Source organism: Nerophis ophidion, linkage group LG14 (genome assembly GCF_033978795.1).
Source record: "Nerophis ophidion isolate RoL-2023_Sa linkage group LG14, RoL_Noph_v1.0, whole genome shotgun sequence".
Classification (NCBI taxonomy): Eukaryota; Metazoa; Chordata; class Actinopteri; order Syngnathiformes; family Syngnathidae; genus Nerophis; species Nerophis ophidion.
Window position 1 is genome coordinate 27,422,363 of NC_084624.1, and position 27,412 is coordinate 27,449,774.

The following is a 27,412-nucleotide window of genomic DNA, read 5'->3' on the forward strand; positions in this document are numbered from 1 at the left end:
ATAGCATGTATATCACTGGATGACGTCACAGGAAAATGGACGGTGGCTTCACAGATAGCGAAAATCAGGCACTTTAAAGCCTTTTTTCGGGATATTCCACGATGGGTAACATTTTGAAAAAAACTTTGAAAAATAAAATAAACCACTGGGAACTGATTTGTATTGGTTTCAACCCTTCTGAAATTGTGATAATGTTCCCCTTTAAAAAAAAAAAATCACAGTGGTGTCGTAAAACCACAATAAAATTCTGGCCGCTAAATTGACAGTTTTTCCATTTACAATAGGTTGATTGGCAAGACTAAATTGGCCCTAGTGTGTGAATGTGAGTGTGAATGTTGTCTGTCTATCTGTGTTGGCCCTGCGATGAGGTGGCGACTTGTCCAGGGTGTACCCCGCCTTCCGCCCGATTGTAGCTGAGATAGGCGCCAGCGCCCCCCGCGACCCCAAAAGGGAATAAGCGGTAGAAAATGGATGGATGGATGGATGTTGTAAAAAATTATTTTTACGACTGTAAAATTCCAGTCAGAATCAGACATACTTTATAAATCCCAGAGGAGAAATTAAAATTTTAAGCACAGTCCCGTTCAAGATCAGACAAACATTACAGGGAGACAGAAAAGGATCGCTGACAGGTCTGCCAACTTCCGGCGCACCTTACAAAAAAGGTGGGGTACAGGTAAACAAGTGGGGAGAAATAAAATTAATAAAAAATTAAATTACATTTTTTTTTAAATTACAAAAAAGTGTGTGAGTTGCCAGTTTTTACTGTAAAATATACCGTAGTTTTTTTTACGGCATGCATAAAAAAATATATAATATTCAAATGCACAGACTAATTCATGTATTATTCGCTGTGAGAAGCAGCCCTCTAAGGACAGGCCTAACTGCAATGTGGCCCTTGACGAGAACAAGTGTGACACCCCTGGTCTACACTAGAGGTCCCCAAATTTTTTGACTCAGGGGCTGCATTGGATTAAAAAAAATTGGCCGGGGCCGGGCTGGAAAGGTCAGTAAAAAACACAGTGGCTATTTCATCCCTACAAGCCTGTTTCGCAGGTTTACCTGCTCTTCAGGGGATTATTCGTATATTTTGCTCTACACCGGTATTGAGCACTGTATAACGGACAGACCACAGAAACCTCGACTATATACACACACATGTATATGTATATATATATATATATATATATATATATATATATATATATATATATACATATATATATATATACATATATATATATATATATATGTATATATATATATATATATATATATATATATATACATATATATATATATATATATATATATATATATATTACGCAATATCATTTGCCTTAGTGGCTAAGAGACACCGAGAGTAACAAGCGGTAGAAAATGGATTAGAAAGGACAGATTTTCCAAAATGACAAATAAAAAAATATATATTTTTTTTTTTAACTTGGGACTTCCCGCGTGCCGGATCTTGGACGATGGCGGACCGGAACCTTAGTTTACAGGGTAACTCCCTGGTGGCGATAATCAAGTGAACACTTTATGTCACTCTATCTCTTAAGACTTGAGCTTAGTAGGGAATTGAAAGGATAGACTTTGGATGATCATGTTGCTTTTTATTTGGCTTTTTTGGATACATGCAAGGACAGTTAAACGGACTACAGGTCATCACGGAAATCCACAGGGGAAGAATTGTTTTTATTTTTAGTCAGCTCCTGCCTTGATTGGATGCAGCTTGTTTTGTATAAAAGTCTTTGATTTATGATAAAGGACTTGAAGTCAGATCTATGGTGCAGATTTTGGCATATGAATTATGTTGGTTTGGGTCTATGGTGTAGTTTTTGTGCCTCAATGACTTTTGTTTGGGACATTTGGTGCAGCTTTTTGGTTTTAAATGACTTTAGTTTAGTGTCTAAGGTGGAGCTGTTTTATTATAACATACTTGAATTAGGGTCTATGATAGCACTACTTTGATTGGGGTCTATGATACAGAATTTATTGATACAAAACTTTAAAGTTGAGTCTAAGGCGCAGCTTTTTGCATAAAAGGACTTTGATGTCGGACTATTGGTTTAATTAAATGATTTAGATTGATGGTGCAGTTTTTTCCATACAAAGCACTTTGATTTTGGTCAATAATAAATGACTGAAATTTTAATCTATGGTGCATTTTTTGCGTATAGAGGATTTTGGCTTGGGTCTACAGTAGTTTTTTTGTGTACAAAGGACTTTCTTTGGACCTATGATGCAGCATTTTGTGTATAGGGGACTTTTGTTAGGGTCAATGGTACAGACTTTGCCAAGGTTTGGGCTGAACAGCTAAGTTTTTAATGGCAACAGGGAGCAGACTAACAAGGACAATGATCCAGCCTCAAGAGGCAGGTGAAACTTGACTGTAAACCCTTGATTTGCAATCAGGGAGAGGTGTGTCCACTCATCGCCAATCAAGCGCAGGTGAGGGAAACAGCAATCAGAGGCAGGAATAAAGTAACTGCATGACAACACACAAAACAGAAAGTAGAAACTCGTAATAAGAACGCTGGACAGGAACTAAAACACCAGACTCAGGAAAAACCCATCATGACCAAGCCTGGAAGATTTTTATATACAAGGGATTTTGTTTGGATGGATCAATGGATATTTTTGTAGTCATTGCACAAGTATATTAGATTAGATTAGATTAGATAGTACTTTATCTATTCCTTCAGGAGAGTTCCTTCAGGAAAATTAAAATTCTCAGCACAATCCCATTTAAGATCAGACAAAACATTTCAGGGTCTGCCGGCTTCCAGCGCCCCTTACAAAAAAGATGAGATACAGGTAAACAATTGGGGGGGATGGGAGAAAAAAATAGAAGATTAAAATAAGATAAAATTAAAAAAAATAAATCGGTCTAAGCCTGGGCCCTGGAGAGGGGGTCCAGACTGAGGCCAAGGGAAAAAACAACAACAACTCATAGCCATAGTTTCCCTCTTACATGTGTGTAAGAGCAAAACATCAAACATTAAAGAACACAAAGGACATGAAAGACATTAAAGCAGCGGATACAATCAGCCACTTCTACATACAGCTATGAATAAAAAGTAAAAGAAACACACACACTGTGGTGGCCTCTGCAGTGTTCCATACCATCGTCTGCTGGGGTGGAGAGAGCATGGCCAGAGACAGGAGCAGACCCAACAAAGCAACCAAGAGAGCCGACTCCACTCTCGGCCGCCAACCAACTCTCGGCAAGAGTCCAGTCCGCATGGATGAGCGAGGATACGTCCAAGGAGACTGAGGTGTCCGACACCTGCTCACCCAGCCAAGACACTGTGAAGCCTCTCCGTCCCGGCGCTCAGTGCCAGCTCCGCAGCCCTGTCCCCTCATCCGCATCTCCTCCAGTCTCTCCAAACGGACTCCGGTGTGGCAGAGACCCAGCAGCTGGTCTCCATGGCCAAAAGGCTCCCGGGAGGCAGATCCAGAAGTCCACAAAAAGCACCGCAGATGTCACGAAAGTGCCACCCCTTGTCACACAGTCCTGTCCCAAAGGGTCCTGGACCAAAAGGCAAAAAAATATGATAACACATAAAAACAAGAGGGAAACACAAAAGGATGACACAAGAGCACAGAGCTCCTGCCAACAGCAGCCACTACAGCAGTGCCCTCTTGAAAGAAAAAGTACAACGAAATACCAATTTCAGCACAAACACACATTTTACAGAATTACAGGATTACAGAACAGGAACGCTGACGGGTTGCCACTTACGGCGCCCTATAAAAGGTGGGGAAAAAGGTAGACACTCGGGGAGGGTGTGTAAAAAAACAAGTCAAACCAAAGCAGACCTGGGCCACATGCGGCCCATTATGATTTTCAATCCGGCCTGCCGGACATTCTACATAATTTTTTTAAGACCTTTAACATCAAAACTGTCGCCGCCATTATGAAGTGCAGCGCTGTTTTGAAATGACCGTAAGTCTTGAACTATAGAAAGTATTTCAATGGTGGAAAGCCGCGCTTTTAAGTGTTATAGGAGTTATTACGGTAATCTACGTCACAGCAGCTCAGACCAGGAACAAAGCAGAGTTTGTTTCAGAGCAGCCAGCTCCAAACCCACCCCAAAATCTGCATCCACATCTGTGGATGCAGATTGTTAGTCTGCTCTCTGTTGCCATTAAAAACTTAGCTGTTTCATCCACATCTGTGGATGCAGATTTTTACGTGATAATATATCATATTGTAGGTGTTTATTACACTATGCATTCATATTTTGCTGTTTGTAACATTTTTGTTGTGTTTTGCTTGATTGTAAAAGATACACAACTATCGAGGAGCTGGTCTGAGAAGTAAAAGAGGAGCGACGTTCATATCTTGTTAATATTCAGTGTTTTGATGTTCATAGTTAGTATTGTAAATCTCACTTTCTTTATTTTCATGTACATTTTGGATGTTCCATTCAGTAAAAAACTATAAAATTCCATTGCATTTTTAACCTTTTTAGAATTCTATCGGACATTGTGACTTTTGGTATTAGTGTTCCTGAAAAAAAGGGACCCAAACACACATACTGTACGGCAGATTTTTACAGCTAAATGTGTATATTGTATTGTACCATATGTCCCGGCAAGGAATCTGCGTTCAAAAGACTCTTATTAGTGATTCCCAGAGCCCAAAAAAAGTTTGCGGGCTATAGAGAGTTTTCTGTTCGGGCTCCAGTACTCTGGAATGCCCTCCCGGTAACAGTTCAAGATGCCACCTCAGTAGAAGCATTTGAGTCTCACCTTAAAACTCATTTGTATACTCTAACCTTTAAATAGGCCCCCTTTTTAGACCAGTAGATCTGCCGTTTCTTTTCTTTTTTCTCCTCTGTCCCCCTCTCCCTTGTGGAGGGGTTCCGGTCCGATGGCCATGGATGAAGTACTGGCTGTCCAGAGTCGGGACCCAGGATGGACCGCTCGTCCAAAGTCGGGACCCAGGATGGACCGCTCGCCTGTGTATCGGCTTGGGACATCTCTGCGCTGCTGATCCGCCTCCGCTTGGGATAGTTTCGTATTGGCTCCACTGTGGACTGGACTCTCGCGGTTGTGTTGGATCCACTTTGGACTGGACTCTCGCAGTTGTGTTGGATCCACTATGGATTGAACTTTCACAGTATCATGTTAGACCCGCTCGACATCCATTGCTTTCGGTCCTCTCCAAGGTTTCTCATAGTCATCATTGTCACCGACGTCCCACTGGGGTGAGTTTTCCTTGCCCTTATGAGGGCTCTACCGAGGATGCTGTAGTGGTTTGTGTTGTGGTTTGTGCAGCCCTTTGAGACACTAGGGATTTAGGGCTATATAGATAATCATTGATTGATGATTGATTGATATATACCATTTATTCCCACATACACCTTGGCCCCCCCAAACACGTATTTTCTGTCAACGTGGTGACCCCCGAGTCAAAATATTTGCCCAGCTCTGATCTAAGTCTTAGATCAGAGCTGGGCAAATATTTGGGACAGTGGTTCTTAACCTTTTTTTCAGTGATGTACCCCCCGTGAACATTTTTTTAATTCAAGTACCCCCTAATCACAGCAAAGCAATTTTGGTTGAAAAAAAAGAGATAAAGAAGTAAAATACAGCACTATGTCATCAGTTTCTGATTTATTAAATTGTATAACAGTGCAAAATATTGCTCATTTGTAGTGGTTTTTCTTGAACTATTTGGAAAAAATGATATAAAAATAACTGAAAATTTGTTTAAAAATAAAAAAGTGATTCAATTATGAATAAAGATTCCTGCACATAGAAGTAATCATCAACTTAAAGTGCCCTCTTTGGGGATTGTAATAGAGATCCATCTGGATTCATCAACTTATTTCTAAACATTTCTTCACAAAAAAAGAAATCTTTAACATCAATATTTATGCAACATGTCCACAAAAAATCTAGCTGTCAACACTGAATATTGCATTGTTAAATGATATAAATAAATGGGTTGCACTTGTATAGTGCTTTTCTACCTTCAAGGTACTCAAAGCGCTTTGACACTACTTCCACATTTACCCATTCACACACACATTCACACACTGATGGAGGGAGCTGCCATGCAAGGCGCCAACCAGCACCCATCAGGAGCAAGGGTGAAGTGTCTTGCTCAGGACACAATGGACGTGACGAGGTTGGTACTAGGTGGGATTTGAACCAGGGACCCTCGGGTTGCGCACGGCCACTTTTCCACTGCGCCACGCCGTCCCATTTTTGCTTTTCTTTTCACATTTTATGAACTTACATTCATGTTTTGTTGTCGTATTATTCAATAAATATATTTATAAAGGATTTTTGAATTGTTGCTATTTTTAGAATATTTAAAAAAAAAATCTCACGTACACCTTGGCATACCTTCAAGTACCCCCAGGGGTACGCGTACCCCCATTTGAGAACCACTGGTCTAAGGTATTGTTGGGGGCCCAGTCTGGAGTGAGAAAAAAAAAACTCCATAGCAAAGCACTTATACATATTATGACATACAACTCAAAACCTGCAACGAGGGGTTGCCCGAAGCTGCCAACCACTAGGGGCGCTGCTCTGTGTTCCATCAAATCACATGTGTGGCTGCATATGTGATATGCGGCCACACAAGGTCCCTGTTTCGTGACCTCCGTGCTCTAGCGAACGTGATAGCACTGCCAGTCAGTCCAACAAAAGTCAACAACAACAGGTGTGTGTCCATGACGGACAGGAAAGGAGTTTGTTGCGTCTTCACTGCACTGTCCTCTGGGGGAGTCTCGAAGTAGCGACCATGTCAAGTCGCTTGCACCCAGGGAAAGTAATCCAGATTAGAATGTTTCTGTTTGAGCGAGAAAAAATAATTTTCCTACAAATTGTCTATTCCTGGCCCTCAAAATTCATCATACGTCACCATTAGAGCAGCCGACGTCTCCAAAATGTCGCCAAAAATTGCAATATTGTCTAAAATCATAGTAGTCTGAGTGCCCACAGCTCTGATCACATCCTCCAATTATTCGTGGCAGCTTTAGAGTACTTTGAACGGCTGCCAGCATCTTCCAATTTGTCCATACACTAGAACAACGCTTACTCCAATCAGCAGATGTCCTGTTATCATGTTTCCGAATAGGTAAATATCTTCAACGTCGATTTAAACGATCGCCATGCATGCGGCACTCCTTCTCCCAAGAGTCCATCGAGTGTCCAGCAACAAACGTTCCGTCAAAACAGGCAGTTTCCCCCAAACCCGAGAGCTTGTCAATTTCGTTGAGAGGCCAGTTGATCAATTCTATTGTTTGGATCAGTGTTTTTCAACCACTGAGATACGATCTGGTGCGCCGTGGGAGATGATCTAATTTCACCTATTTGGTTTAAAAATGTTTTTTGCAAACCAGTAAATATAGTCTGCAAATGATGTGTTGTTGACTGTCTGTACTGTCTAGAATAACCGTGTAATATTCTTACATAATAGTAGGTGGCAGCCGGTAGCTAATTGCTTTGTAGATGTTGGAAACAGCAGGAGGTAGTGTGCAGGTAAAAAAAAGGTATTTAATGCTTAAACAAAAAAATTAACAATAGGTGAGTGCCCCTAAGAAAAGGCATTAAAGCTTAGGGAAGGCTGTGCGGAACGAAACGAAAACTGAACTACAAAGTAAACAAAACCAGAATGCTGGACGACAGCAAAGACTTACTGCGGAGCAAAGACGCCGTCCACAAAGTACATCTGTACATGACAATTAACAATGTCCCCACAAAGAAGGATAATCCATCCATTTTCTACCAATTGTTCCCTTCCGGGGTCACGGGGGGCGCTGGAGCCTATCTCAGCTACAAACAGGCGGAAGGCGGCGTACACCCTAGACAGGGTAAAAACAACTGAAATATTCTTGATTGCTAAAACAAAGTAGATGTGGGAAATATCGCTCAGAGGAAGACATGAAACTGCTACAGGAAACTACCCCCAAAAAAATTAGGAGCGCAAGACAAGAACAAACACTTACCGTATTTTCCGCGCTATAAGCCGCACCTAAAAACCAAAAATGTTCTCGAAAGATGACAGTGCTGCTTATAACCCGGTGCGCCTTGTATATGTATTAATACAAATATTTATTTTCATAGAGTTTAGGTTTCGCAACTTCGGTAAACAGCCGCCATCTTTTTTCCCCGTAGAAGAGGAAGCGCTTCTTCTTCTACGGTAAGCAACCGCCAAGGTAAGCGCCCGCCCACCTGGAAAGAGGAAGCGCTTCTTCTTCTACGGTACGCAACCGCCAAGGTAAGCACCCGCCCCCGTAGAAGAAGAAGCGCGCGGCTAATCCGATTCATTTCATTTGTGTGTTTCTGTAAAGACGACCACAAAATGGCTCCTACTAAAAGACACGCGTACAACGCAGAATTCAAACTCAAGGAAATAAGTCACGCAGGAGAACACGGAAATAGAGCAGCAGCGAGAGAATTGAACATAAATGAATCAATGGTGCTTAGGTGGAGGAAGCAACAAGATGACCTGCGCCAAGTAAAGAAGACAACACAGAGTTTGAGGGAACAAAGCAAGATGGCAACAGTTGGAGGACAAACTGGAACAGTGGGTAGTTGAGCAGAGAGCAGCAAGCAGAAGTGTCAATACCATCACTATTCCAATGAAGGCAACAGCGCTAGCAAGCGAACTTCACTTAGATGATTTAAAAAGGTGGTGCTTCTTGGTGTTTCCGGTTCATGAAAAGACGCAATCTCTCCATCCGCACACGGACTACTATTTCACAGCAACTGCCAAAAGACTTTCAAGAAAAGCTGGCTACTTTCCACGCATATTGTAAAAACAAGATAGCTGAAAAAAGATCCGGCCAGGAAGGCAGGATTCATGGAACTGCCGGACAACAACAGCGACACTGACTCGGATGACTTCGACGAGACGGAGCCCGCCATTTTGGATGCCGTATTCGCCCAATGTTTTAATTCAGACACCGAAGAAGAAGAATTCGAGGGATTTATGGATGAGGAATAACTTCCGAAGGTGAGCTTTAAATGTTTATTTTGTGTGCTGTGACATTAACGCTCGAGCAAAGTTGAGTTATTGATGCAATATTTTGAGTGTTACTATTGTTGTGATTGCACATTCGCACACTGGTTTGTATTATTAAAGTTTGACTGACCTATCTGACTGTTTTTTTGACATTCCCTTTAGCGCAGCGGGGGCGCGGCTTATGACCCGGTGCAGCTTATAGGTTTACAAAGTTTTTAAATATGCCATTCATTGAAGGTGCGGCTTATAACACGGGGCGGCTTATAGCGCGGAAAATACGGTACACACAGGAAAAAAGCAAAAAAGTCCAAATAAGTCAGTGTGATGTGACAGGTGGTGACAGTACACCTACTTTAAGACAAGAGCAATAGTGATTGTTATGCTTTAAAGTCATAACCAACTATTGCCACGACGACTTTTTGCTGTGAACGGAGTTTCGTTTTTTAGTGATTTCTGCTCTCCCGTCCAAAGGCAAAACCCAGTAACTCAATTTTGGTCAAAACTGAGCTGATAATAATTTGGGAGTTCCTAGGTGATCTGCTTAACATTAGTGTATGCGATATTGTAATTTGTTCCGTAAGTAAGCTGTTACGCGCATGGCAGGACCTAGCAACTATACCACATAACCGCATAGATACAACAGAAATACCTAGTATCTCAAGGGACCAATCGGAGCTTCTTTGTCAGTCGCCTTATTGTCTTTAATCAGACATTTGCAGGAATGGGGGCCGACAGTCAACCTGATTATGTGATATTATGGCACGAGGGGATATTTGGAAGATTGGCCCAGGACGTTGCAAGCACCTTCATTAAATGTATTGTTCTTGATTCTTCCCCTTGCATACTCTTTTGGGCAGATAACTGTGGAGGTCAAAATAAAAACTGGACGCTGTACATGGCTCTTGCCCAATGTGCAAACGCAGAATGGGGCCCACCCGAGATTGGGATAAAATATCTGGAGAAAGGGCACACGTTCATGAGAGCAGATCCAATCCATGGCTCAATCGGCAAGAAAATTAAAGCTCAAGAAAACATATATACGTTTGATGACTTTGTAGATCTTTGTAAGACAGCATCAAGATGGATTGGTTTTCCTTTGTTTTCTCAAAATCAGCTAGAAGCGAGTTGCTAGGTTTTTCCTTTGAACGGGAGTGCTGGTAGTGTGCCTCCGCATTTTTCCAACGCAAAAAATGTGCCTTGGCTCAAAAAAGGTTGAAAAACACTGTTTTTGATTTTAGAAAGCTCTGCAAAAAGAGGCGACAAGAAAGTTAAAGCAAAACAAAGCAGCAAGCAGGAGACATAAGGGAGAGGGAAAGGCAGCATCCGGCTTCGATGAGTGCTAGTGGAAAGGAAAAAAATGGTGCAGCTTTTTGTGTATAAATGATTTTGGTTTGGGTGCATGGTGCAGCTTTTTGTGTACATGAATTTGAGCAGAATAGAACACGTTATCGTCATCGGACATGAGTGCATGGCACAAATAGGTTGCTACTCTGTTAGTTGCAGTTTAGATACAAGATGAACAATATATGTTCAAAATAAATCCATAAACAGCAGTGCAGCAGTGAAAAACAGTTATTGGGACGGCCCATGGTTAAAAATTGTTTTTAACCATGTTTGTTCTGCTCGTGTGACCGAACTCCCTTCCCTGATGGCTGTAGGTCAAAAAATGTGCTGACCAGGGTAAAAGATAAGGGACTTTGATCTGGGTCTGTGGTGCAGCTTTTTGTTTATAAAGGACTCTGTGTGGGTCAATGGTGCATCTTTTTGTCAGGACTTTCATCTGGGTCTGTGGTGTAGCTTTTTGTTTGTAAAATGACTTTGGTTTGGGTCAATGGTGCATCTTTTTTTAAGGACTTTGGTTTGGGTCTCTGTTGCAGTTTTTTTTTTTTTTTTAATGTTTTATTTTTATTATGTCTGTTTGTGATGTTTGAGAAGGATCACAGGTCAAATATTCTACAATTTTAACATTCTTCTTAATTATTGTATTTTCTGGACCATAGGGCGCACCGGATTATAAGGCGCACTGCTGATGAGCGGGTCTATTCAGGTCTTTTGTCATACAAAAAGCGCACCGGATTATAAGGCTCACTGTCGATTTGGGAGAAAATGAAAGGATTTTAAAGGCCTACTGAAACCCACTACTACCGACCACGCAGTCTGGTAGTTTATATATCAATGATGAAATATTAACATTGCAACACATGCCAATGCGGCCTTTTTAGTTTACTAAATTGCGATTTTAAATTTCCCGGGGAGTTTCTTGTTGAAAACGTCGCGGAATGATGACGCGTGCGCGTGACGTCACGGACTGTCAGGACATATTAGCGCAGCACCACTAGCGGCTAAAAGTCGTCTCTTTTCATCGCGCAATTAAACAGTATTCTGGACATCTGTGTTGCTGAATCTTTTGCAGTTTTTTCAATTAATAATGGAGAAGTCAAAGTAGAAAGATGGAGTTGGGAAGCTTTAGCCTTTAGCCACACAAACACACGGTGATTCTTTGTTTAAAATTCCCGGAGGTGAAACTTTACTAAGGATCAGAGCGGTCGAACGAACATGGTTCCCGACCACTTGTCAACCGGCAGGTTTCGGTGAGAAAATTGTGGTAAAAAGTCACCTCTTACCGGAGATCAGCTGAGCTTGCGCCATCCATGCAGCTGACGTCGACTTCCTTCAGAGACTGGCCTCAAGACACCCGTGGACACACCCCTCTGACTATCAGGTACTATTTAATCTCACTAAAACACTAGCAACACAATAGAAAGATAAGGGATTTCCCGGAATTATCCTAGTAAATGTGTCTAAAAAGAGCTGAATCCGTCCCAATGCAATCGACTTTTTTTTTTTTACTTAATTTTTTTTTTTTTCATTTTCGCTATCAATATCACCATCCACTAATCTTTCATCCTCGCTCAAATTAAAGGGGAAATCGTTGTTTTCTCTGTCCGAATAGCTCTTGCTGCTGGAGGTTCCCATTACAAACAATGTGAGGACGTGAGGAGCCCTCACACTTGTGACGTCATCGTCTGCGACTTCCGGTAAAGGCAAGGCTTTTTTGTCAGCACCAAAAAATGCAAACTTTATCATCGATGTTCTCTACTAAATCCTTTCAGCAAAAATATGGCAATATTGCGAAATGATCAAGTATGACACATAGAATGAATGGACCTGCTATCCCCCTTTAATTAAGAAAATCTAATTTCAGTAGGCCTTTAAGTGCGCCTTATAGTCCAAAACGTACGGTGAATACCAATACAAACAGCAGTGCAACAGTCATTGGTACGTATTCAATATCCTAACGGCCCATGGGTAAAAACTGTTTTTAACTCTGTTTGTCTTGCTCGAGTGACCGGACTCTCTTCCCTGATGGCTGCAGGTTAAAAAAAGTGCTGACCAGTGTAAAAGATCAGGGACTTTGATCTGGGTCTATGGTGCAGCTTTTTGTTCAAAAAGGACTTGGGTATGGGTGATTGGTGCATTTTTTGTGTATGAAGGATTTGGTTTGGGCTTATGCTGCAGTTTTTGATCATGAATGACTTTAGTTTGGGTCAACTTTTTGCATATAAAGGAAATTTATTTGGATCTGTTGCTGCAGCTTTTTGCGTATGAAGTACTTGAATTTTGGATCTACGGTAGCCCTACAGCTTTTTACGTATAAAAGTATTGGATTTGGGCCTGTGGTGCAGTTTTTGTGTATAAATGACTTCAATTTGGATCTGTGGTCTAGCTTTTTGTGTATAAAGGACCTGAATTTGGGTCTATGGTGCAGCTTTTTTGGTTAAAACAGACTTTAATTTGTTGTCTAAGGTGCAGCTTTATATGTATAAGCTGGATCCATGATAGCCCTAGTGTGTGAATGTGAGCGTGAATGTTGTCTGTCTATCTTTGGCCCTGCGATGAGGTGGTGACTTGTCCGGGGTGTACCCCGCCTTTTGCCCGATTGTAGCTGAGATAGGGACCAGCTCAGCTTTGTGTGTATGAAGGGCTTGAGTTTGGGTGTATGGTGTCGCTTTTTTTGCGTATAAAGGACTTAAAAATATGTCCATGATGTACCTTTTTGATACAAAGGACTTGAAATTGGGTCTATGGTACGGCTTTTTGCATTGAAAAAACTTGAATTTGGAGGTACGGTGAAGCTTCTTGGATATAAAAGACTTGATGATAATGATCTTAGAAGAGCTCGGGCCCAGCGAAGCTGGCAGTGTTTCTGGGTGTTGTTGATAAATGGCTTTGGCTATGTATAGTAGAGTTTAAACTTGCACTTACAGATGTAGCGATTAACTGTAATTACTGACGGTGGTTTTCTGAAGTGATCCTGAGCCCATGTGGTGATATCATTTACACACTGATGTTGCTTATTGATGCAGAACCACCTGGGGGATCCAAGGTCACGGGCATTCAATGTTACGTACAGTGATTTCTCCAGATTCTCTGAACCTTTTCACGATATTACAGACTGTAGATGGTGAAATCCCTAAATTCCTTGCAATAGCTCATTAAAAAATGTTTGACCATTTGCTCACGCATTTGTTCTCAAAGTGGTGACCTTTACCCCATGCTTGTTTGTGAATGAATGAGCATTTCATTGAAGGTGATTTTAAACCCAATTATAGCACCCGCCTGTTCCCAATTAGCTTGTTCACCTGTGGGATGTTCCAAATAAGTGTTTGATGAAAATTCCTCAATTTTCTCTGTCTGTTTTGCCACTTGTGCCAGCTATTTTGAACCATGTTGCAGGTATCGAATTCCAAATGAGCTAATATCTGCAAAGAATAACGTTTTCCAGTTTGAATGATAAATATCTTGTCTTTGCAGTCAATTCAATTCAATATAGGTTGAAAAGGATTTGTAAATCATTGTATTCTGTTTTTATTTACCATTTACACAAAGTGCCAACTTCACTGTTTTTGGGGTTTGTATATAAAATACTTGAATTTGGATCTACAGTGCATCAGGAAAGTATTAGGGACTTTGACCTGGGTCTGTGGTGCAGTTTTTTGACTTGAATCTTTTTTGAGTTAATCTCTTTGTGATTTTAATATTCATAATTAGATTAGTAACCCAATCTTTATAGTTCTTTGTTTAAAAATCAATTAACCCTCAGCCTTCATTCACAGCCACAGTTGGGGCATATGGACAAGTGGACACCTGGCTCTAATTCCTCTCCGCCCTATCCTTCACACCCTATCCCCAGCAGGTTTTTGTCCTGACGCTTCCTCCAGAGAGGTCAAGGTGACACGTGGTTGCCCGTAGAACAGCTGACTGGCCGTGTGTCACCGAGTCTGTTGAGGATCCACCATTTGGCCGAGTCTACCCCCCAACACCACACAGAGAGACCTTTTTTGTTGTGTTTTTGTGAGACAATAATATATATTGGCCTAAGTGAGGGCCACAGCAGCGACAGGTTGAGTCACTTCCAGCTCACTGACACAATCATCGACTTCTTGGATTGGAAATGGTGTGTGTGTGTGTGTGTGTGTGTGTGTGTGTGTGTGTGTGTGTGTGTGTGTGTGTGCTTAACAGGGCCAGTTAGACAGACTGCCTGATTTTTTTTTTTTCTTTTGCAGGGTCAGCACAGAAGGCGCCAAGTCACCATAGTGCCCGAGTAAATCAATGGAACCCAATTAGACGCCATGAGAAGGTGTGAGAGAAAATTAGAAAATTGAGACGTTCAAAAGGAGAGGTTGAAAAACCTAAGATAATCATAAAAAAAAAAAAATTTTAAATAAAATTTAAATGACAAGTGAGAAAGACAAAATCAAAAAATGTGATCACCTTATATTGACTGCAAGCGGATTAAATGGTCGATGTTGCAAAAGTGGGGTTGATTCCAGTGCGCTGTCTATTATAGAAAACGGGAAATTGCGAAAGACATTTGGATGAAAGCTTATGACATTTTGACATTACAGTCAGTGTGTGTGTGTGTGTGTGTGTGTGTGTGTGTGTGTGTGTGTGTGTGTGTGTGTGTGTGCATGTGTGTGTGTGTGTGTGTGTGTGTGGGAGTGAAGGCTGGGAACAACAGCAGTATGTCTCATGATGAGCTCGCGGGTGAGCCAAATGAGCAACCTGCCACTAACATCTGCTGTTTTGGCTGCAAATCTTCTCTTAAATTGTACAGACTCTATAATGCCGGATAGAAAAACATCTTCAGCGTTTCACCGAGTCACTCTGATGCACTTTTTTTTCTAAACACTGAGTTTTAGTGCAGCACAGAGACCATGAAATACAAAACCCAAAACCAGTGAAGTTGGGACGTAAATAAAAACAGAACACAATGATTTTTCAATGTATTTTCAATTTATATTCAATTGAATTGACTGCAAAGAAAAGGTACTTAAATGGGAACATTATCACAATTTCAAAAGGGTTAAAAACAATAAAAATCAGTTCCCAGTGGCTTGTTGTATTTTTTGAAGTTTTTTTCAAAATTTTACCGGTCCCGGAATATCCCTAAAAAAAGCTTTAAAGTTCTTGATTTTCACTATTTGCGATGCGACTGTCCATTTCCCTGTGACGTCATACAGGGCTGCCAATACAAACAACATGGTGGTTACCACAGCAAGATATAGCGACATTAGCTCGGATTCAGACTCGGATTTCAGCCGCTTAAGCGATTCAACAGATTACGCATGTATTGAAACAGATGGTCGGAGTATGGAGGCAGATAGCGAAAACGAAATTGAAGAAGAAATTAAAGCTATTGAGCTAATAGCTATTGACGCTATTCGGCCATAGCATGGGTGTACCCAATGAAGTGGCCCATAGCATGGCTGCCTTATTAGCATCGCCGGTAAAATGTGCGGACCAAACAATCAGGACTTTTGCATCCTGTGACACTGGAGCAACTTAAATCCATCGATTGGTAAGTGTTTGTTTCGCATTAAATGTGGGTATCTAGTTTCAAATGTACAAACAGCTAGTGTAAATAGCATGTTAGCATTGATTAGCATAGCATGTTAGCATCGATTAGCTGGCAGTCATGCCGTGACCAAATATGTCTGATTAGCACATAAGTCAACATCAACAAAACTCACCTTTGTGATTTCCTTGACTTAATCGTTGCAAATGCATCTGCAGGTTATCCATACATCTCTGTGCTATGTCTGTCTTAGCATCGCCGGTCAAATGTGAAGACACTCTGGCACATTCAATGGGGGTCTGGCTGCAGACACTTTCGCATCTTCGGGCCAGTGGTGCAACTTGAATCCCTCCCTGTTAGTGTCGTTACACCCTCCGACAACGAGCTGAGACCCAGTGTTTGTAATGTGTTGAAAATGAAAATGGTGGGTGTGTTACCTCGGAGACGTCACGTTCTGACATATTCACCACATGAGCGTTAAACAGAAAGGCATGTAATTCGCCAAAATTCACCCATTTAGAGTTCGGAAATCGGTTAAAAAAATACATGGTCTTTTTTCTGCAACATCAAGGTATATATTGACGCTTACATAGATCTGGTGATGATGTTCCCCTTTAATGTTTCGAACTGAGAAACTTAATTTATTTTTGCAAATAGTCATTAACTTAGAATTTAAAGGCAGCAACACATTGCAAAAAGGTTGGCAAAGGGGCATTTTTACCACTGTGTTACATGGCCTTTCCTTTTAACAACACTCGGTAAACATTTAGGAACTGAGGAAATACATTTTTGAAGTTTTACAGGTGGAATTTTTTTTCCCATTCTTGCTTGATGTACAGCTTGTTCAACAGTCCAGGGTGTCCATTACCACACATTTTCAATGAGAGACAGGTCTGGACTACAGGCAGGCAAGTCTAGTACCTGCGCTCTTTTACTATGAAGCCACGCTGTTGTAACTCGTGGCTTGGCATTGTCTCTCTGAAATAAGAAAGGGAGTCCATGATAACGTTGTTGGGATGGCAACATATGTTGCTCCCAAACCTAGATGTAACTTTCAGAATTAATCACAGATGCTGGCTTTTCAACTTTGCGCCTAGAGCAGTCCGGATGGTTATTTCTCTTTTTGTTCAGGAGGACACGACATCCACAGTTTCCCAAAAAATGTTTTAAATGTGGACTCGTCAGACCACAGAACATTTTTCGACTTTGCATCAGTCCATCATAGATGAGCTCAGGCCCAATGAAGCAGGCGGCATTTCTGGGTGTTGTTGATAAATGGCTTTGGCTTTGCATAGTAGTTTGAACTTGCACAGATGTAGCGACGGACTGCAGTTACTGACAGTGGTTTTCTGAAGTGTTCCTGAGCCCGTGTGGTGATATCCTTTACCCACTGATGTCGCTTCTTGACGCAGTACCGCCGTTTAGAAATGATGTAAAATTGACATACCTTCTGGAAAGCAAAGTAGCAAATCACAGAAAATTGTTCGCTGAATTTTATAGTATAAGTCGCTCCGGAGTACAAGTCGCACCTGCCGAAAATGCATGTTAAAGAAGGAAAAAAACAGATATAAGTCGCACTTGCGGAAATGTATTTGATAAAACACAACACCAAGAATAGGCAATTTAAAATAAATAAAGAATAGTGAACAACAGGCTGAATAAGTGTACGTTATATGAAGCATAAATAACCAACGGAGAACTTGCCTGTTATGTTAACATAACATATTATGGTAAGAGTCATTCCAATAACTATAACATAGAACACGCTATACGTTTACCAAACAATCTGTCACTCCTAATCGCTAAATCCCATGAAATCTTATACGTCTAGTCTCTTACGTGAATGAGCTAAATAATATTATTTGATATTTTACAGTAATGTGTTAATAATTTCAAACATAAGTCGCTCCTGAGTATAAGTCGCACCCCCGGCCAAACTATGAAAAAATACTGCGACTTATAGTCTGAAAAATACGGTAATTATTACACTACTATCTACTACTATTTACAATTTGTTTATGATAAAAAACCAAAGTAAACTAGATGAGGCAATTCCTGAAGGAATTGCATGCTGAAGTTAACATTAAATGCTGACGGAGTGTAAAATGAATGCAAGAACAGTTTGAATGTTGGAATGGTTTGAATGTTAAAGAGTTTGAATTTTCTAGGAGAAACAGAATTTGGTTTGGAACTTGGGAAAGTATTAGTTTGAATGGTTTGAACAGGTTGAAAAATGTTGAACAGGCTGAATATTTTGGAGTTGGTCTGGTTTGAATCGGATGAAAAATGTGGGAATTGTGGAACTTTGAAGAATGTCCATTGGTATAAATGAGAATTTCCCCCCCAAAATTGGGAATTTCGGTAAAAGCTGGATTTTTTTTTTTTTTTTTAAACTTGTGTAGTCTGAATGAGTTGAAATGCTGCAAGATGTCGGCGAGGAGGCGTGGCTGGCAGTCCAACAGCAAGGCAGGGCACGCCGTAGCCCGGCCCAAGATGGTGGCGAGGAGGCGTGGACGGCAAGCGAGCGGCGAGGCGGGGCACACCGGTAGCGATGCCGCAATCGTGATCAGGTGCGCGGGTCGCACTGTATAAAAGGGCGACAGCCGTGAACGTTGGGGAGAGGGACGGAGAGAAGAGACAGAGCAAGCGAGAAGCGCATGCTGAGCAAGAGAGACAAAATCGCAAAAAGCTGAAAAGCCGGGCGGAAGAGCAAGCAGCAGACGGAAAGGCTGAAAAGCAACCCGGCAATAGACAAATTCTTTGAAATAAAGATGTCTAAACCTGCTCGCCATTATGTCCTTCCTTGGTGGTCCTTGGAACCCGCACGGCGATGGCTTGAGTCTGTCACGTCCTCCTTTTTCATTGTCCCATTTACTCTCTGTAAAGCACCAGTTCCATTGGCAGCCAAACAGGCCCAAAGCATAATAATAGCACCACCATGCTTGACTGTAGCCATGGGATTAAAAGCCTCACCATTTCTCCTGCAAACATATTGCTGGGTATTGTGGCCAAATAGCTAAATTTTTGTTTCATCTGACCACAGAACTTTCCTCCAGAAGGTCTTATCTTTGTCCATGTGATGTCAGATGAAACAAAATATTGAGCTGTTTGGCCACAATACCCAGGAATATGTTGGGAGCAGAAAAGGTGTATGTAAACTTTTGATCGCGACTGTATATAATTGTGTGATAAGAAGACAATTAAAGCTGCATTTGAATCATGAGATAACCTTCTGACTGCTAATGAACAGTGCAGGCAGGATGCAGAAGATAATAATCCTGCGCACATTAAGGGGGAAGAAAGGATGTGAACACCCACTGGTTAGTGTGGAATATTAACCATAGCAATTACAATAAATGAGGATCATCTTGGAATCCATGGGTCTAATCAGCACTTCTGTCTATTGCAATGTAACATCTTGTTCATTTAGCTCTTGCCTGTTGCACCTTTATCCAAATCAATGAGGAAAACAACCTGTACTGTACATCCATTCATACAGTTTTTACCGCTCGTCCCTCTCGGGTCGTGGGGGGCAAGGGTGGAGCCTATCCCAGCTGCACTGATGGATTTTTTTCACTCCCTGCCATAATGTTTTGTATTAAATTGTTTTCATAAAGCACCAACAGAGACACTGAACATGTGTGTGTTATGGTTTGTTTGCTTACTGCAGGCGCTGCATCACTGGTGTCAAACCCAAAGCCTGCAGGCCAGAACTGGCCCACCACAACATTTTATGTGGCCCACGGAGACCAAAAAAATGTTCTTATATTTTCCTATTAAATGTGTTTTTTCTCCATTTTGATAGAAAAAATAAATGTAATGCATTTAAATTCATAACTTTTCAACTTTAATAGTATCCAACACTGTATACATATCATATTATCATGCTTTACAGCAGTGGTCCCCAACCACCGGGCCGCGGCCCAGTACCAGGCCGCAGAATATTTTTTTATTAATTTTGATTATTTTATCATTTAAAAAAAATATATATATATTTTTTATTTTTATTTTATTAAAACAACATAAAAAACACAAGATACACTTACAATTAGTGCACCCACCCAAAAAGAACTTCCCTTTTTCATGACAAAAACCTCCCTTTTTCATGACAAAGGGAAAGAAAAAAAAAAAACATTTTAACAAAAAATCTTAGAGTACATTAAACTAATGTTTCTCATTGCAATTTTATCCTTAAATAAAATAGTGAATATACGAGACAACTTTACTTTTATTAGTAAGTAAGCAAGCAAAGTCTCCTAAATTAGTCTGCTGACGTAAGCAGTAACATATTGTGTCATTTCTCATTCTATTATTTTGTCAAAATGATTAAGGACAAGCTGTAGAAAAAAATATTATTAATCTATTTTTAATATCTGGTTATTTTCTCTTTCAGCATGTTCTATCTACACTTCTGTTCAAATGTAATAATCACTTATTCTTCTGTTGTTTGGATGCTTTACATTAGTTTTGGATGATACCACAAATTTGGGTATCGATCTGATACCATGTAGTTCCAGGATCGGTACTTTTTAGAGGTGGGAAAGTACCAAATATGATTCATTAGTATCGCGGTACTATACTAGTACCGGTGTATCGTACAACCGTACTGTGTTAGTATTATTAACTTAAAATGTCCTTATGTTTGTATTGTTTCAGTTTCACAAATTCAGTAAATTCACTGAAACAGCCCAGTGGAGTAATTGAGTCGGTTCAGCTGATTGGAGAGCTAGCATCCGCAGTTAATGGGTCCTTGATGATGACTTCTGTTTTGTTTGATCAGCCGTTTCACTGCCGTGTTACAGACACCGTTAGAAAACAGTTAAGGTATGTAAATAAACATTTACAAAATGTTTGTGTGTAAATAACTCCTTTCACATTCTACGCACAGTACAGTCCAAGAGTTTGGACACACCTTCTCATTCGATGCGTTTTCTTTATTTTCATAACTAATTACATTGTCGATTGTAATTGAAGGCATCAAAACTATCAAAGAACACAACAAAAAAAGGAGAAATAACTGGAAAAAAAAGTTTTATATTGTAGTTTCTTCAAAATAGCTACCGTTTGCTCCGATTACTGATTTGCACACTTTTGGCATTCTCTCGATGAGCTTCAAGAGATAGTCACCTAAAATGGTTTTCGCTTCACAGTTGTGTTTGAAGCTCATCGAGAGAATGCTGAGAGTGTGCAAAGCAGTAATCAGAGCAATTGGTTTATTTTGAAGAAACTAGAGCAGTGGTCCTTAACCTGGGTTTGATCGAACGCTAGGGGTTTGGTGAGTCGGCCTCAGGGGTTTGCCGTAGCCTCTGCTGCGGAGATCAAGACACACCCGACTCATCGTGTAAATAAAAACTTCTTCCTATCGCCGTGTTATGGATACCCCCAAAGAATGTTCACTCTAATTTTCCATCTGATTTGCAGGTGTGTAATTTCTTGTGAGTTCATGCGCTATGTTGGTTTTGTTCTTTGAACAAGGTGATGTTCATGCACGGTTCATTTTGTGCACCAGTAAAAAAAACATAACTTTAACTTGAATTTGAAAAAAAAAACCTACATTTTATTTTTCACTAAAGAAGAGTTTGGTGGATGCACATATGAAACTGGTGGGGTTCGGTACCTCCAACAAGGTTAAAAACCACTGCACTAGAGTATAAAACATGTTTTCAGTTATTTCACCTTGATTTGTTAGGTACATAACTCCACATGTGTTCATTCATAGTTTTGATGCCTTCAGTGACAATCTACAATGTAAATAGTCATGAAAATAAAGAAAACGCATTGAATGAGAAGGTGTGTCCAAACTTTTGGTCTGTATTGTATATCTGTGGCTCATAGTCCAGTGCATCTAATACATGGAAAACAATTGTTTTCTTCTAAAATTTAGTAGGGGCCCTATAGTTCGTAAAATACGGTAAAAATAATGATAATAATGTGTCCTGGTATTCAATATTTTATGTGTTATGGTTGTCACAATTGAATTCTCTTAATGAGCACACTGTGCATCTGCTGGCTAACTGTCATGATCCGCTACCCGGATCATAGGTTTTGTGGATTGTTGAGTTGGTTTGTGCACTTCCTTGTTTTGTTTTGTCACCATAGTTGCTTATTTGTTTCACCTGCTCCTTCTTTCCGGACTCACACCCGCTTGTTGATTACCATCCTTATTTAAGCCTGCCCTTTCAGTGACTCGTTCTCGCCTCATAAAGTTTTGCTGCACGCAAGTAATGACTACGTTGATTCCCGATTCTGGTAAAACCTCCTTTGTACTTTCTAGCTTCCACGCTATGCTTTTGTTTTTGTCTAGCTTCCATGCTAGTTCTGTTGGTTTTGCCTTTTGTGCCTCGTGCCAGGGTTTCTGTTCCATAGTCTGTTTTATTTGTTAATAAATCTTTATTTCCTACCTTACGCTGTGTCCAAATCCGACTGTATCAGTGAGAGAACGCACCCGCATCACAACGATGCCCTGGAGCCGTGACACTAACAAGCTAAAAGATCACAGGAATTATTCAGCCATTGCTAACGAGTTCCTGTGCCACTAGCATAAAACTGGCCTCATGATTGTAAATCATCCTGGCTGATAATCATTAAAACAACATACTATTGAAGTAAGCCCAAGTCTCTGATTAAATATAGTAACAAACCGCCGAACGGACTGGACTGCCTTTTCAACATGAAAGCCATGCTGTGAAAGTGAGTCAGAGGGAGGTGGAACATCAGCAACAAAAGTTTCTCTCAAATCCATCAAGGACTCTGCGCTCCCACAGGCTGTTAGTCCTGCACTCCTTAAATGAGAAATGCCACGCATACAGTGGACCAAAGACCTTGGCCTCTCTGTAGATCAATAATGAAAAAAGGCTAAATTCACCACACTTTGGAACTACAAATACCAAAAGCGTACATATATATTTTCTTCCGTAGGCTCTACATTTTGGAAAATACACTCGTGGCTTGAATGAATTCAATGGCGGCGTTTCAAACTTGCAAGATGCATGCCAAGGTTGCATAGTTGCTTCTGTGGTTATCAAGCTGTTATCATTGCCATCACTTCAAAGCTATGTCATACCATAAAAAACCAAATGCCTTGTATAGTCCTGAATACCACTACTCAAAGATCATCTAAAAGACAGGAGCTCTCTGCCGTTTGTAAAGGAAAATAAGCTTGCGTAGGGATGGAACTAGAAAACCCGGTTCTTGTTCAGAACCACCTAGGCCTTCAGTGATCCCCAACTTCAATATTCGCTTCTCAAAACACCATAATTGATGTCACCACATGACCATTGCTGGAGAACTACTATACAGAAAAACATTCCTGAACTACTGGTGATTGAAACCCATCAACGGTGTACAAAACAGGTTATTTTCTGGCACATTCAAAAATCAATAACCCCGCATCAGCAATTGAAACAAATCTTACGTGATAATGTCAGAATTAAAATTGCAAAAAACACTATAGATAAAAAAATAAATAAATAAAATATTTGAACTCACAATTTGTAGCACCCATTTGACGCCGTATAAGTCAGTGGTGCCCCTCGTATTTCATCGCCGACATCATCTCACAAGATGTAGTTTCTCTTTATACATCCTTCTTGAAAATGGCTTGGCAAATATATATCTGCCACCTAATCAAAGTTCTGTTCTCCTTTTTTGTGGGTCAACACTTCCTGCTTCCTGCTAAATTTCAACTTGTGACTGGATACTCACTTTGGAATGACAAGTGAGTATCCAATCACAGTCTCGTTAAAGGCCTACTAAAATGAGATTTTCTTATTTAAACGGGGATAGCAGGTCCATTCTATGTGTCATACTTGATCATTTCGCGATATTGCCAAATTTTTGCTGAAAGGATTTAGTAGGCGGTATAGCTCGGTTGGTAGAGTGGCCGTGCCAGCAACTTGAGGGTTGCAGGTTCGATTCCCGCTTCAGCCATCCTAGTCACTGCCGTTGTGTCCTTGGGCAAGACACTTTACCCACCTGCTCTTAGTGCCACCCACACTGGTTTAAATGTAACTTAGATATTGGGTTTCACTATGTAAAGCGCTTTGAGTCACTTGAGAAAAGCGCTATATAAATATAATTCACAATTCACTAGAGAACAAAGTTCGCAACTTTTGGTCACTAATAAAAAAGCCCTGCCTGTACCGGAAGTAGCAGACGGTGTGCGCGTGACGTCACGGGTTGTGGAGCTCCTCACATCTGAACATTGTTTACAATCATGGCCACCAGCAGCGAGAGCGAGTCGGACCAGAAAGCAACGATTTCCCCATTAATTTGAGCGAGGATGAAAGATTCGTGGAAGAGGATAGTGAGAGTGAAGGACTAGGAATTTTAAAAAAAAAGGCGAGGGCAGTGGGAGCGATTCAGATGTTATTAGACACATTTACTAGGATAATTCTGGAAAATCCCTTATCTGCTTATTGTGTTACTAGTGTTTTAGTTAGATTATACTGTCGTACCTGAAAGTCGGAGGGGTGTGGTGACCGCCAGTGTCTCCGGTGGGAAGAGGAAAGAGACTCCACAACTGCAGGAGGTCGCAAGCTCCGCTCATGTCTACGGTAAGAGCCGACTTATTAGCACAATTTTCTCACTGAAACCTGCCGGTTGACACGTGGTCGGGAACCATGTTCACTTGACCGCTCTGTTCCATAGTAAAGCTTCACCTTCGGAAATGTAAACAAGGAAACACCGGCTGTGTTTGTGTTGCTAAAGGCAGCTGCAATACACCGCTTCCCACCTCCATCTTTCTACTTTGACTTCTCCATTATTAATTTAACAAATTGCAAGAGATTCAGCAACATAGATGTCCAGAAAACTGTGTCATTATGCGATTAAAGCAGACTACTTATAGCTTGGATCGGGCTGGAAAAAAATGTCAGCCACAACCCGAGACGTCACGGGCACGCGTCATCATACCGACGTTTTTAACAGGATACTTCGCGCGAAATTTAAAATTGCAATTTAGTAAACTAAAAAGGCCGTATTGGCATGTGTTGCAATGTTAATATTTCATCATTGATATATAAACTATCAGACTGCGTTGTGGGTAGTAGGGGGTTTTAGTAGGCCTTTAACATCAGGCCACTTGGATAGGCTACTGTCAACAGCTTGTGAGCTGATTGGCTATTGCAACTGTCTATCAACTGTATGTGTTCTCCAATTAATCCGCCAATGGTCCTGGTGAGCATCCAACCACAGGACGCGTAAATGTCACGTTCAACCTTTGTGGAGTGAAACTGTGGAATGGTTTGAATGTGGAGTTAAACCAATGTCCAAGCATAAACCAGTTGAAAAAGAAGTATCGGTACAAGGTATTCCAGAGGTACGGAGATAAAGAAGGGGTTTGATATTGGGTTTTTTGTGTTACACAAGAATTTGGGGCTGCCCATTGTGGTGTTGCTGTTGTAGCATGATACCATTTCCATGATCACCAGTGGTAATGGTGTGACTATGTATGTGTGTAGTGTGCATATGTATGTACAGTGGAGCAGAAAGTATTTAGTCAGCCACCGATTGTGCAAGTTCTCCCACTTAAAATGATGACAGAGGTCTGTAATTTTCATCATAGGTACACTTCAACTGTGAGAGACAGAATGTGAAAAAAATCCAGGAATTCACATTGTAGGAATTTTAAATAATTTATTTGTAAATGATGGTGGAAAATAAGTATTTGGTCAACCATTCAAAGCTCTCATTGATGGAAGGAGATTTTGGCTCAAAATCTCAGGATACATGGCCCCATTCATTCTTTCCTTAACAGGGATCAATCGTCCTGTCCCCTTAGCAAAAAAACAGCCCCAAAGCATGATGTTTCCACCCCCATGCTTCACAGTAGGTGTGGTGTTCTTGGGATGCAACTCAGTATTCTTCTTCCTCCAAACTCGGCGAGTTGAGTTTATACCAAAAAGTTCTATTTTGGTTTCATCTGACCACATGACATTCTCCCAATCCTCTGCTGTATCATCCAAGTATCCATTTTGGTATAAACTCAACTCGTCGTGTTTGGAGGAAGAAGAATATTGAGTTGCATCCCAAGAACACCACACCTACTGTGAAGCATGGGTGTGGAAACATCATGCTGTAGGGCTGTTTTTCTGCTAAGGGGACAGGACGATTGATCCGTGTTAAGGAAAGAATGAATGGGGCCATGTATCGTGAGATTTTGAGCCAAAACCTCCTTCCATCAGTGAGAGCTTAGAATGGTTGATCAAATACTTATTTTCCAGCATAATTTACAAATAAATTCTTTAAAATTCCTACAATGTGAATTTCCGGATTTTATTTTCACATTCTGTCTCTCACAGTTGAAGTGTACCTATGATGAAAATTACAGACCTCTGTCATCATTTTAAGTGGGAGAACTTGCACAATCGGTGGCTGACTAAATACTTTTGTGCCCCACTTTATATACAAGTTCATTAAGTTTGTACAAAGAGTGAACAAGTAGTTCTAGCTCAGTGTAATTTATGATTTAAAGAAAAGGGGTGGGATTTAATAAGTGTAAAGGTCTTCTCACTTATTCTCAAATTTGTTAAAAAAAAAAAAAAAAGAAAGTCCAATGCTTACTTGTTTTTGTTTTTTATTCTCCATTGTTTCCATTTTGTTATAATGGCTGTTAAGGCTATAGCACTGTATTGGATCAGGCTTGCTCTTGTTTTTTTGTATATTTGAAATAAAAATATATCAGTCAATCAAAAAAAACTTTGGGCCAGGTCAAAGGCTTTACTGACAACAACTCGTGATTTTATTGGCTATCGCAATAATCAATCAACTGTATGTGCCCGCCTATTTAAAGTGCACAGATGTCTGCAATGTTGATTCTGAACCTACTCAGTGGCCTAGTGGTTAGAGTGTCCGCCCTGAGATCGGTAGGTTGGGAGTTCAAACCCCGACCGAGTCATACCAAAGACTATAAAAATGGGACCCATTGCCTCCATGCTTGACACTCAGCATCAAGGGGTAGAATTGGGGGTTCAATCACCATAAATGATTCCTGGGCGCGGCACCGCTGCTGCCCACTGCTCCCCTCACTTCCCAGGGGGTGAACAAGGGAAGGGTATGGGTCAAATGCAGAGGACAAATTTCACCACACCTAGTGTGTGTGTGACAATCATTGGTACTTTAACTTTAACTTTAAGGCCCTGGGCAGATTTCATACAGCATGGCAACATAAGTTAGCTGAATTCTGATTGAATAAAAACTCTGACCTAAAAACAACAACACTGGAAGTAGCATAATATGAAATGGCGCAATACAAAGCCTAAAATACTACTGTTATGTTTTGGTCACATGGCTGCGCTGGTAGTGTCCCTTCCAAGGCAGAAGACAAGCTGGAGCAGCGTGCAGGTGGGATTAATGTTTTAATTATTTTAAGGCAGGATCAAAAATACAAAACTAAGGACGCTAGCAAGCGTGGAGCTAAAACAAACCAAAATGTTACCAAGGATGAAAAACGAGGAATGCTACTGTTTAGAAAAATCACTAGACCGAGGAGAAAAGCCAGAAGAACATAAATATTGCCTATTGCAAACATTGACCCAGCAACTAATGCTGGGTGACAAAGAACT

At 40.8% G+C, this 27,412-nt stretch overlaps 1 protein-coding gene across 4 annotated transcripts in view; it reads right to left on the minus strand.

Annotated features, from left to right (window-relative positions):
- LOC133568393 (uncharacterized) overlaps positions 1–23,466 on the minus strand; it is an 80,697-nt gene extending 57,231 nt beyond the window's left edge. Inside the window, exons 1-2 of one of the 4 annotated variants that reach the window (XM_061920287.1) lie at positions 23,337–23,466; positions 3,127–3,532 (exon numbers count right to left, since the gene is read on the minus strand). In XM_061920287.1, coding sequence (XP_061776271.1) covers positions 3,127–3,372 — 246 coding nt within the window. In that variant the 5' untranslated portion in view covers positions 3,373–3,532; positions 23,337–23,466. Of the gene's footprint in view, positions 1–3,126; positions 3,533–7,970; positions 8,917–23,336 lie in introns of those variants that run through there. The other 3 variants (XM_061920288.1, XM_061920286.1, XM_061920289.1) reach the window with 3 other exon arrangements.
- Positions 23,467–27,412: the final 3,946 nt, after the last annotated feature.